The sequence below is a fragment of the Sphaerodactylus townsendi genome, linkage group LG07 (genome assembly GCF_021028975.2).
Source record: "Sphaerodactylus townsendi isolate TG3544 linkage group LG07, MPM_Stown_v2.3, whole genome shotgun sequence".
NCBI lineage: Eukaryota > Metazoa > Chordata > Lepidosauria > Squamata > Sphaerodactylidae > Sphaerodactylus > Sphaerodactylus townsendi.
In genome coordinates this window covers 58,197,071-58,209,824 of record NC_059431.1, presented here as the reverse complement: position 1 = coordinate 58,209,824, position 12,754 = coordinate 58,197,071, and the positions used below count along the sequence as shown (strand labels likewise).

Here is a 12,754-nt window from a genome sequence, read left to right as displayed (position 1 = left end):
GGCATTCCATCTAGTGACCCCCCACCATCAGACCCACCAATGTGTTTCTTGATATCCTTCTGTTTCCTTAGTCTTGCGGTCATGAAAGAAGCAGAACGAAAAAACAGGGAGATTCAGGCCACTCCTAGCAGTTAACTGAATAGCAAAAGGCAAGGCTCATTCCAGGCAGGCATGTTACAACAACACCCCATTACTTGATCACAGCCTTATGTCTCTGCACGTGGTAGTCTCTCCTTGTGAAGAGGAAACTTTCTCTTTTCTTTGGAAACCAAAACAACATTGTATCTCTTCTCCAAACTACTGATCCTATCCCCCAGAGTTATCATTTTATGATGGCAACCAGTGTACTTTCTCAACATTCCTAAAACACCCACACATTTGAAACAGCTGTCCCCCTGGTCTAACCACTACATTTACATAACAGCCTCTTAAACTTAATGAAATATTCCTGGTCGAAACCTATAAGCAATGACATACACAGGGGTATCTAGTCCATCTTGGACATGGTTGCTCACATGTCTGTTCTGTTCTGGAAATCAATTTTTCAGAACAAAAGGTATGCACAAGCAAGATGTGATGAACACCCCCACCCCAAGCAAGATACTGGTTGTGTTGGTTGTGTCACTCTGTTCTACTTGGATTCTTTCATTTCACATTGTTCTGTTAGGCTTGTTGGTTTTGGGGACTTTTGGCCAGTGGTTGCTTTTGTGGCTATTGGCCTTTTTACCCTGGATAAAGCATGGATTTTTTCCCCATAGCAAACAATGGAGATAACAGGACAGCTGGGGCATGGGGCCCTTGATCCAATTCATTTGAAACTTGGGCAGTCTTTAGTGGACAAACAGAACTAGGTTCTCTGCCATTCTGGTGTCATTTGCTTCAAAAATGTCCATTCCATCATGCCAGGAAGAGTCCCAAATACAGAATAATGGATCCCATCTTTTTTAATTTATGGAACAGATAATTAAGGTGCAAGTCCCTACCAATCACTGGGGCACACACCCCTATAGAGCAACCATTTTTTTGCTGCTATACAGGGGACCTGCTGATAATGAACATTCAGATCTCAAGTGAATGGAGTCTTCTTCCTCTCTTTGCACATGCACAGAGAAGTGCAGAAAGATGACAAAATATGATAATTTAGCACAAGGATATTCACAGAACATACCTCTGGAAAATATAGGTGGTGATGGTTGCAGAGGACTGTATCCAATTAGAAAATTTTACAAGAATTCAAACAAAATACCAGCCGAAACCTCTTACAGTGGCAAAACTTCTCCCATTTTCAGTACTGAATGAACTCAGCAAAAATGTTTGTCCAAAGCTCAAAGCTCTTATCTAATTAAATCTGACAGCAGATAAATTATTCTCTAAACCAATCCAAACTGTAAAAGAAACATTTATTCTTCATACTGAAGAATATTTGCTGAAGAATAGTTAATTGCGCTATTGCAGATTAACAAAAAAATAGAATGAAACGAATCTATGAACATTTGTTTCATTTGCCAATTCACAAAAATCTCAAAATGTAACTTCTGTTAATGAATTTTAGTCACTTTGGGATAGATTGCTTTTGGAATAGATTGCACAGAGAATGGTTACCATGCTGGAAACTGATCTAGGCTGTTTCAGTTTTGTTTAAAATGACTGCCTTCATCCAAGTTGGAGGCAGGAATTTGACATAGGATGTCAGGCAACAGAGCACTCCACCAGAACATTTTAATGCACTGCACAAATCACAATGCATGAGCTATGCTTCAAGCTCATGCACATGCCTACACCACTGTAAAGAATAAATATTAAACAAATATGTCATACACATATTTGGTTTGATTATTATGTCAATATTTGTTTTAAAGGACAGAAAATGACTTGTTTTAATATGGTGAACTCTGTGAAGACAAACTTAGTAAGCAAACACTGGTTGCGATCGTAAGAACATTTCCTAGGAATAAATCCCATTGAATAAAATACTTCTGAATAGACTTGCTTAGGATTGCTCCATCACCTGTCTCAACACAATTCCTCTGGCAGATGACCTCAACAGCATTAAAGGTTAAATATACCAAAAGAATTTTAATAAGTTATGTTACACCTTTAGAACAGCTATATGTCTAATAAACAAGTGTGACCGCCATCTATGGATGTCTAAATCTGTGATCAGGACCACCCTGACTCTAAAAAGACCTGAAATATTTAAAAAATCCCATTGGGGTGTTTAAATCCCCCCCCCCAAAAGACTATTTTCTGGGCAAGTGGAGCACACATCTAGCTATTCTGTGGCCCTTGGTGGTTGCAGTGGAGCCCGGGAGCACCCGTGGCTCATTAAAAATGAAATGGGGATTAAATCCCTCCAAAAGAGTATTGCTTGTGAAAGCACAAATACCATCCATGACAAATGCCTTATTTTTATTATGCTATTATATTATTATTATATATTTTATATTCAATTTTTTTGTTTACATAATGGATCTTGGTTATAAATTGATTGTATTTTTATATACTGTTTGTTTTTTTGTAGATTATCCTATTTCATTGTAACAAGTTGTGTTTCTTAGTATCAATCAGTTTGTAAGTATAAAAATGTACATTTGGGGCTAGGGGTTTCCTTTTGGACTGTTCTATTTATTTGCATTTTTATTATCATCTTTATAGAATGAGCCTTGAAGTTGCATTAAGAGGTCAGCATTGAGTCTAGATTTCCGGCTAGCTTGTTCTTGTAAAGAAGACTGGTTTGTTACATACTTGTAATCTTGTGCACATTTCCATTTAAGATTGTAATGAAATGTATAAGTAAAAAGTTTGTTATTGCACTCCAGTTGGAGGTTTTATTTTGTCAGCATTGTGGTACAATTTTGTTCTTTACTACCTTGTGGTTGTGTACCATCCCTTTTGCTCATTATGGTAGAAACTCTATCAAGGTGGCAAAGTTGCTGGGCAGCCAGAGGAGTTGCCACCACTTTTGAGGCACATGAAGTAACTTACCAGCCTTGGCCCAGATACAGCTCACCTTTTCCTATCCTCTGAAGGCCAGCTGGTGGGCGGGGAGGAGGACTGGAATTAATCCCCCAACGATAAGGTAGTGATGCTAAAAGAGGGTGCAGAGGAACAAGAACTGCCACTTCAGGTGGGTAAGCCAGGAACTTAGCTGCCGCTAAGGTCGCAGTGCTGAAGATGGACAAGGAGGAGGGGGAGCCCCTGCTTCTTGTCCTAGGGAGGGGGATTTGCAGGCAGGCTGGGAAGGTAAATAAGAGAGGATGAAGACTGTTAAATAACCCTACACAAAACTCTTGATGGGTGAAAGGAACGGGGAACAGTGGTGAACCTACCCAGCAAGTTGATGGGATTCTCCCTCATGAGTCAACTCGGAGAAGGTAAGCAGACAGAAGGAACTTAGAGGTGAGAGGAGGCCTCCTCAGCTCACAGGATGGGCTATGAGCTGAGCCTGGCTTTAATGCTTAAAGGCGACAGGGTGGCTATGCTTCCCTGGTAAACTTGTTCCTCCATGCTCCTCTTAAAATGTGGGTGGAGAGCAATGTAGATTTAACTGCTGCTTGCCACTGTAACTCTCATCTTTCCTGTCAATGCCTTCTCCTCTTCTCTTTTCCTGTTTGAATGTTTGTTATCTAAAACACTGGTACAACTGAATCCATATTTTTCCAATTCTACCACAGGAACAGCCCATGAAACCTTCCCCATAATTGTCATCTTCACATTACTAACTTCAAAATCAGTTGAATGATACACTGTTATTGTTACGTACTATCAAATGTCATGAAGCATCACAAATGTGATTTGTCTAGAACTTAAACAGCAGCAATTACCTTGGAATCCTCATTGCTCTCAGGAAATTCATTAATAATTCATTTTTTGTCCAACTGCCAGAACTGTTGGGTACCATTTCCTGCTTTTAGTTCACTTAAATTGTTTATATTTTTAATAACTTGAAACAATACTTCTTTTGGAATCCCCCCCCATACTTATATCACTGAGATCACAATAGAGAAAAACAAAATCTGATTATTGCTTTTATGCCCATACTATTTTCATAGACATACTACTATTTACATTTACGATTAACCAAGATTTCTGGATCACCTTGTAAGACAAATACAATTCAGATTTCTATTTTTTTAAAAGTTTGCTCCAGTAGATAGATCAGAAGCTGGCAATTCTTAAGTTTTACACTATTTGACTGCGACAAACAAATGAACAACACTAACTTTCAGATACTTTAAATACTACAGCTGCACTCCTGCACAGAGATTCCCCTTCAAATTTACAGGGGTCTTCCCATTGGTTTCCAGGGGAAAACAACAGCCTGATAAATCCAATTTAGAGGATCGATTCAGGTCCTCAGTGAACCCCAGAGTGGAGCAGAAAAGTTCAGAGCATGGAACAGAAAATTAGGGTGCAGCAGCAGCATAAACAATATGCTTTCAGAGTCACACTGGGTGCCCCCCCCCCCCCCCAAATACCATCTGCCACACTACAGGACTTGGGGTGATCTCCCTGGTTAATGTTTACAAGAGGGGCCAGGGTCAACCCTGGAGAGAATTCGCTTCTTCTTGTTGGAAAGTCATCTCTGCATCAGGCTCTTGCAACCCTCCTCCACAACCAGGATCGCTGAGAGGGCGCCCAGATCCCCATTCAGTGTATTTCTGCCATCTTCCTCCCGCACCCTCCCAGTCTGGCGGTGAACGGAACCTCTGCAGCCGGCGCTCTCCCCTTTGAGTCGCCCCAAGTAATTGTTCGCGTGGGTTGGCCAGAGGACCAGGCAGCTCTGGGCAGGGGCACGGAACACAAGTTCGAGCCCTTGAGCACGCGGAGAAGGAAGCCGCGCTGCTGAAAAGCAAGAGCAGAGAGCCTGCTTAGCAGAAGAAAGCTAGTCGCTCACCTCTCACCCTCACCCGAAAGGGGGAGAGAAGTCTACCCGGGCAGGCGCTCTCTTTCTTGCTCTCCCCAACAGAAAGCATTCCCAGACACAAACGCATGCTTCCGAATCCTCCCCCATAAGCCAGCCACCCAGGGTCTCGCTCTCGACGTCACTCACTCTGTATCCTGCGGAAGGCAAAGAGCGTGAGAAAACCCGACAGCCTCTTGGCACTTTCAGGTCTGTATACTCCAAAGGCCCGAGGAGAGCTTGGACCAACGGGAGAGTAGGGACAGGCGGGGCCAGAAGAAAGCGAGGTTGGAGAGTTAGAGGCTTTGGACCAATCATAGATAATCAGAGGCGAAGGTGGGTGGGGCTTCTTGGGCTGGGCACCAAGGGAAAGTTGCTGCAAGTTTGAAAGGTGCGCTGGGTGGCAGGAGGAGAGCGGGTCCTTGTCTTTAACGTGTTGCTCTTTTTCTTTAAGAAGAGTGGAAGAGTCCAGCTGCAGCCAAAAAGAAATAGTCTTGGGCCGTTTTAAATGCCTATTCTCACTTCAGTTTCTGTGCTTCTGTCCAAGTGGGCTCTAATCCATGGAAATTTGGGAGCGAATAAGCACTGGTCATTTATTGAGGTGCTAACTGATACATAACATATGTCAAGGCGAAAGAATGGATATTCTCAAGTTTAGAAGTTTAATAGCTTGGGAACCGTCTTTTCTACTCCTGTTTGCACGTATCTGAGATTCTCATCTTCTCTTATTACCTTTTATTTTTTGTGCTCTTCTTTTCGGCTTCATCACTTTAGCTATTTAGGGAAGGCAAAGAGGGAACCATTTTTTAAAAGTCTCTGACAGCCCTTAGAGTGGGTAATTCCAGAGGCGAAGCTACAAGGGGACCAGGGGGTGCGCGTTGCACCGGGCGCACACAAAAATTCATGTACAGTGGAACCTTGGTTTTCATTGCCTTCGGTTTTCATCAATTTTTTCAGTGAAAAATTTGTTTTGGTTTTCATCGATTTGCCTCGGTTTTCATCAATTTGGAGTAAGGTGCAGGGGTTTGTGGAGAAAAATCACCCAGACAAAGCTGTTGCAGGCCATGTCTGCAACTTGTTTAATGACAATGTCTTGCCCCATTTCAGACAAATCTTAAAGAGGCATCAGAAACAGACCTCTTTGGACAGCTTTCTGGTGTGACATTGGTCCACTGGCCTGGCTCTGAAGCTGGTCCTAGTGTTATTGTTTGTTACTGTTTTCAGCATTAAACATTATGTTTATTCACCAAAAAATGTGTTTTTGGTATGTTTTTTTGGAGTGCCTAGAACAGATTAATTGGATTTACATTGATTCTTGTGGAAAAGTTTGCCTCAGTTTTCATCAGTTTCGGTTTTCATCCATTCTTTTCAGACGGATTACCAACTAAAACTGAGGTTCCACTGTATGTGTTTTTTGTATTTTTAGTGTTTTTTCAGTTTTTTGCCTGCAGGGGGCGCAGTTTTTATTCTAGCAGCACCAACATTTCAGAGTATCTTTAGGAGATGATACCACCCAGAGTTGATGAGGTTTGGTTGAGGGGGTCCAAAGTTATGGACTCCCACAGGCAGTGCCCCCATCCCCCATTGTTTCCAATGGGAGCTAATAGGAGATGGGGGCTATACTTTATTAGTCTAAAGTGGGCTACTATTACTGAAAAGCATCCAGTAAATATTCTTGAGGCAGCCACCACACCAAATGGCAACCACATATTTATAAGATTGGCTACATTTGAATCTTAGGAATTGTCTACATGCCTCATGTATTGAAATATGGAAATACAAATCCTAAAGATCAAGGACAGCAAACCACATCCCTTTATGCAGCAATGGCTATATTTTGGACAGGGAAAGCATTCTACATTTTTGGACCCTCAGGTGTTTATTGAGTTCCCTGAGATCCATAATTGATTTCTTTCCACCTCCTTTCTTACCTATCAGGAAGTTTCAGGAGTAAAATCCCCTATGGTTATCCCCAGGGGAGAGTTGTTAGATAGCACCCTTAGCCAGCAATTCAGGCACTTCTTGCTCCAATTCAGGAGGTGTGAACATTTAATGAATGGGTGGTGAAAGACAGTGAGGTACAAACTTGAATTCCAAAACATAACCATGTCTTTTAAATATTGAATAGTCAATTGTCATGAGTGACTGACTTCCAGTTGTCGGCAAAATGTGATAACCTAGTCATCCAAAAAGTCTGCTCTGAGGTGGTTGGTTCCTAGGAGATCAGGCACCTTGCTTTCCCCTTCTATCTGAAATGTGAACACTTACCCTGATGGTTTATGGAAGAAGAGCGATGGAATGAGCCTTGTTGAATCTGCTGAGAAGGCTGGTATCTATAGGACTTGTTATACTGATACTGAATTTAGATGGTAATTTTCTTTCTTCCTTTTAGGAAGACTGGTATTACAGTTTCATTAGTAACCATTGCATGGTGCAAGAGTGGAGTAGCCTTCAAGAAGGAAAGCGGCATGTATGTTTGCCCACATACATTGCACATTCTTATTTTTATCAATAACAATATTATTTCAAATCAAATCAGAAAATCTTTAATTGGATAACCTTGGGTCAAGTGACCAGGATATAAATAATAAAATTTTCAGTAAACTAGTTGATAGGTAAGATAGTATAGTATAGGGGTCAGCAACCTTTACCATCCAAAGAGCCATTTGGACCCGTTTTCCACCGCCCCAAAGATCTATGGAGCCGCCTCCAGTTTGGCCCCTCCACTCCCCTTTCCTTCCAGTGCTGGGAGGCGGAGGCACCGGGCAGGGAAACCCCCTCTGACAGAGCAGGCAGTCGCCTGCGCTGTAGAGCACAGGGGGGATGGCTTCTGCGACCTGCCCAGTGCCGCCGCCTCTCGTGCTGCAGGAGGCAGTGGTGCCACGCAGGGAAACCCCCTCTGCTCTGTGGGGCAGAGGGGGGATGGTGGCCACAGCCTGCCTGGTGCCACCACCTTTCACGCTGCGGGAGGCAGCAGCGCCAGGCAGGGAAACCCTTTCTGCCCAATGGGGGCAGAGGGGGGATGGCGGCTGCTCTGGAGGGACACGCCCACCCTACTGTCTGATCTCCAGGGGTCGGAGTGTAGTGTGGGCGTGTCTCTCCAGAGCAGTGCTGGAAGGAGAGGTGAGTGGAGGGGATGCGAAAAGCGGCCCCTCACTCATGGAGCCACCTGTGGTTCGGCCCCTTCACTCACCTTTCCTTTCAGCCCTGCTCTGGAGGGCTGGAGGGACATGCCCATGCCCACGCTACCCTCCGACCTCCAGGCCACGTGGAGCCGTAGTATAAGGCTTAAAGAGCCGCATGCAGCTCCGGAGCCTCAGGTTGCAGACCCCTGGTATAGTAGAACCATTCAGCTCCAGATTGGTTGAGGAGAAAGGTCCATATGTGTTCTCGCCTTAAATATGACAGAAAGATAATCAGCTACAGCAAAAGTGACTTCAGAATTTCAATGAGCCAGCAAAAATTGGGTAAGTTTCTGTTTAGTCGAGTCGTTACCAAACATCAGGGTGTGGAATGCCCCCTGTGCCAGCCTGGTGTTTGGCCTTTCTGTTGTCCCTCCTCCCTTTCATGGGCAATCATTTGCCTGTTCTCTGGCCCTGGTTGGACCTGAGCCCGTGGTGAGTGGGCCTCAGGCTTGGTAGGCCCGGGCTCAACCTCTCTGGGCCTGACTCTTGGCTCGTCCTTTGACTCTCGCTCTCCTTCCATCTGGTTTGGCTGAACCTCTCTCTCCTACTCCATCCTTCCCTCATCTCTTCCCCCTACATGCAACAACCTCCTCCCCACTTTCTCCTTCATTTTAACCCTGCCTCTAATTTCTTCCACCCCACCTTCCTTGTCTGCATCCACCCCTCCCCCTCCAGCTCAAGGCCTGCCTCCAGACCATGACTGCCCTGCCAGGCTGCTTTGGCCCTTCCACCCAAGAGCCTGCCCAGTCCGTTAAGTGCCTCTATGAAACAACTTGAGAAAGCTTGTAAAATAAAATCTAGCTTTGTTTAATCTTTCAAACGCCTCTCTTAAATTCCATTTTTACCTCAGATTTTGGTGACAGCATATATATTAATTTTCCTGACAGGATTTTTGATGTAAAAGTCCTGGGTGTGCGTGTGAGTGAGGTGGGGAATACCTAGGCCATCAACAGCTATCAAACAACCGCTCTCCAGCAACACGCTTCCCTCACTTTTGGGCCTCTGTCTCTCTTCAGGGCGTGGTTGTTGCTGCAGAGAAGCACCCTCCATGCTTCCAGTAGGAAAACAGAGGTAGGATGAGCTCTAGAAGCTTTGGAAATCCAGTCTCTGTCCATGTGAGACTGTACAGGTGAAACCAAGATGAACCCCAAGTTCTCTTTCAATTCTGGTTTCAACCAGTTCAGAACCAATCAGCACATATTTAAAGTTAGGATTTTTTATCCCAATGTACCTTACCAATTTTGAACTTAATTTGCCACTTGGTTGCCTACTCACCCAATTCAGACAGATTCTGCTGTAGCTCTACAATCTACTTTGTTTTTCACTATTCTGAATAATTTGTATCATTTGCCAACTTGGCCAGTATATTATTCATGCTTAATTTGAAATAATTTGTTAATTAAATAGCACTAGTTTCAACACTCGTCCTTGTGGGACCCACAGCTTACTTCTCTCCATTATGAGAACTGTCCATTTATTCCTATTCTTTGCTTCTTATTTAACCCATTTTAATCCATAAGAGAACCTGTCCTCTTATCTCATGATTGATAAGCTTACTTAGGAGTCTTTCGTGAAGTACCTCATTAAAAGCATTTTGGAACTCTATAATATCAACTGGCTCATTCTCTTCAACAATGTTATTAATCTGCTCAAAGAACTCCAAAAGGTTAGTGAGGCAGTACTTTCCAGAAATTGGAAAGATTATCCATCAGTAGGCTTTTGCAGATTATCCATCAGTAGGCTTTTTTCCTTGATGAGGTTAACTCCATATTTAACAACAGTTTCTATTAATTTATCTAGAACAGGGGTAGGGAACCTGCGGCTCTCCAGATGTTCAGGAACTACAATTCCCATCAGCCCCTACCAGCATGGCCAATTGGCCATGCTGACAGAGGCTGATGGGAATTTTAGTTCCTGAACATCTGGAGAGCCGCAGGTTCCCTACCCCTGATCTAGAACAACCATGTGGCTAACTGTCCTGTAATCCCTTCTGGACCTCTTTTCAAAGATCTGTGTACTTTCTAGTCTTGTGGCACAGAAGCTGATTTTAGGGTCAAGTGGCATATACTGGCTAGTTAGTAGACCAATAATTTCATATTTTAGTTCCTTAAGTTCCCTTTGCTTCTGGACCTAGAAAATTGTTAGGTTTTCAGTTTATTTAATAATCATAGAATTTCATTTTGGAATGTAGAGCCTCTGCATGGTTGTTTATTTAGCCAAGATTACAAAATTATTATTTGCTTAGAAGCATTCTTCATGAAAACACTCATACAGCTCAAACATAAAATGCCATAACATGTTGAAATGCTTCTTCCTACGTCTGTCTTGAATTTAAGATGAAGGTGACTGTGTTTACACAATCAGTGATTTTAAAGGAATAAAATGATAACAGCACCAACATTTATAATCTTTCAGTTGAATGTAGAATGTAGAAAACGAACATGTGTGCAGCACAAAGAAGTTGTAGTGTAGAACCAACTCAAAATATGTACGGTACTTGATTACACTGGCAATAACATTTTTTCAGAAACCCTAGCCTACCATAATTGTTAACAAGTTTGTATTGTATAAAGCAATTGTTAGCTGATGCAACAAGTTTCAGAAGTGGATTATGAAACTAGGCCCACCAGACGTGATGGGGTAGCAATGAATACAAGGGGGCTATTATCAGAGTCACCCATCTGATCATCTCAACCACTGTGTCTTAAAATTCTATATCTTGATTAGTTTATGAGAAATGCAGATGAAAGATAATGATTAATTGCATCAAAAGGCATGGCTAATTCTGTGAGATGCTTCAAGGCTCTTGTTCTCTAAGAATACTAGTGCTTTAAAAAATTAAAATGTTGAGAGTGTAAAGACACAAGTGCAACCAATGCTCCACAGAAATGTGCAAAAATACATTTAAAATGATACAAAATTTACAAAATTAAACCATTACAATTAATGATCTGAAACTACTACAAAATTCATTATTCAGGCCCTTCCTTTTTTATTTACACCATCCATTCCCAAAAAGTTAACTTTACATGAGATAATGTTCCTTTTTTCACAAAATATTTTAGCAAAAAGTTTAACATTTGCATTTGAGTAAACAGTCTCATATCTAGTTTACACATTTTTCAAGCTCTTTGCACTTCTAAAATAAAAGTGTATCTGAAAACAGTTACATGAACCAGTTTTTGCACATAGAAAATGTTGAAGGCTTTGTGCATTTTTATATTTCTGTTAAAACAATGTATACAATTTTACATTTTGGCAAAAAGAAACTCCAAAATCTGTACTTCAATATACCTTTCATTTTTTTCATTTATAAATCTATAATATATTCAATACACTACACTAATAGTTATTTTCTTCTGCATTCTTTTAAAATTTGTTTGCTTCAGAAAGATAATTACAAAGCTAAATACTATGTGCTGGAAAAAATCAGCATCTTTGGGCTAAATGAAAACAAATTCATTGGTAAGAGTAAATAGCATTATTTATCTGCTTCCTGTAATTTTACTTAGACTTTAAACACATAAAACCTTACAAAAAAGATTCAGTATCTTATTCAAAACACTCCAATAACTCTTCCTATCAACACTAAAGATGTGTGTATGAAAATTTTAATATTATTCTTATATAGTTTTATGAGGGAAGTATTCACACAATATTTGCATATTTTGAAACTGGGTTCAGAGTTTAATATATATATATATATATCTCCTGTGTATCTCTTGGTTTAAGGGTAACTGCTATCCTGATGGCAGTAATTAAGGAATGGAAAGTTCCAAGACATGGCATATCTTTTCAAGTCTCAGTTCTTTAGACAAAATTCAAATTGCAATAATGATGAACTAGGATTTGAGAAATTAGATAATGATCCCTTATAAAATGCCTCCATAATCAACTCCCATTTTAGCATGGGAATCTGCTTCAGAGACAAGAGTTTGTTTTACACAAAGGCAAACTATATTCACAGCCAATTTTGAGCAGGAATTTGGCAGCCGTAGTTCAGTGTCTCAGCCTAAGAAATGACATCATAAGGCTTCCAGATGTCTTTATAGAAAAGTAAATGAAAAGACCATGTTCACCTACCTACCTGGGTTAGGCATAATCACAAATTAAGAACACAGAACAGGTCAGCAAAATACACATTATAAACATTTACTGAATCTTCTAGGATTCTTTAGGTAAAACATTAGAAGGAACTTGTTAATCTTTAAGGCATCAGTGATCAAGGACTAAAGCTCCAAGAAATAAATATAAACAAGGGAAAATGTTACTGTGGGCTATTTGTACAATCATCATACTTTACATTTGTTAACAGCTTGTAAAATATTTTCCATGGCAAACACAGAGATAACACCACACTAGAGCATCAGTTTTACATCATTTTTCAACACTTCACTGAATGAGTTAAAACGATCAGGCAAGATTCGCATCTTTAATGTCCCATCAGCTCCACATGAGAATATGTGATTTGCTGGTCCTGTCTCAATCTGCATGACACCTGTCCCAAGATTTCTGAAAATAGACTGTCGAGAATGTTCGTTGATAAAAGTATGAAGAAGACTGAAGTTAGACAGACTCCATACCTTTAAAAGAAGAAAAATGTTTTCTTTGTAAGAGTTTTCTTTTTACAAAATCATTGTTTGTCCATTCATGAACTGTACTGCTT

At 41.2% G+C, this 12,754-nt stretch overlaps 2 protein-coding genes across 6 annotated transcripts in view; both read right to left on the bottom strand.

The window, feature by feature from the left end:
• Window positions 1–5,165, bottom strand: part of TNFAIP8 (TNF alpha induced protein 8) — a 34,620-nt gene extending 29,455 nt beyond the window's left edge. Inside the window, exon 1 of one of the 4 annotated variants that reach the window (XM_048504281.1) lies at window positions 5,054–5,165. Coding sequence is in view for 2 of the 4 variants with exons in the window: in XM_048504278.1 (XP_048360235.1) it covers window positions 4,898–4,994 (97 nt within the window). In the remaining 2 variants the exon portion in view is untranslated. Of the gene's footprint in view, window positions 1–4,897; window positions 5,029–5,053 lie in introns of those variants that run through there. The other 3 variants (XM_048504283.1, XM_048504278.1, XM_048504282.1) reach the window with 3 other exon arrangements.
• A 5,891-nt stretch (window positions 5,166–11,056) lies between these two features.
• Window positions 11,057–12,754, bottom strand: part of DMXL1 (Dmx like 1) — a 122,602-nt gene continuing 120,904 nt past the window's right edge. For both annotated transcript variants that reach the window (XM_048503688.1, XM_048503687.1), the window contains one exon: window positions 11,057–12,671. In XM_048503688.1, coding sequence (XP_048359645.1) covers window positions 12,447–12,671 — 225 coding nt within the window. In that variant the 3' untranslated portion in view covers window positions 11,057–12,446. The remainder of the gene's footprint in view (window positions 12,672–12,754) is intronic.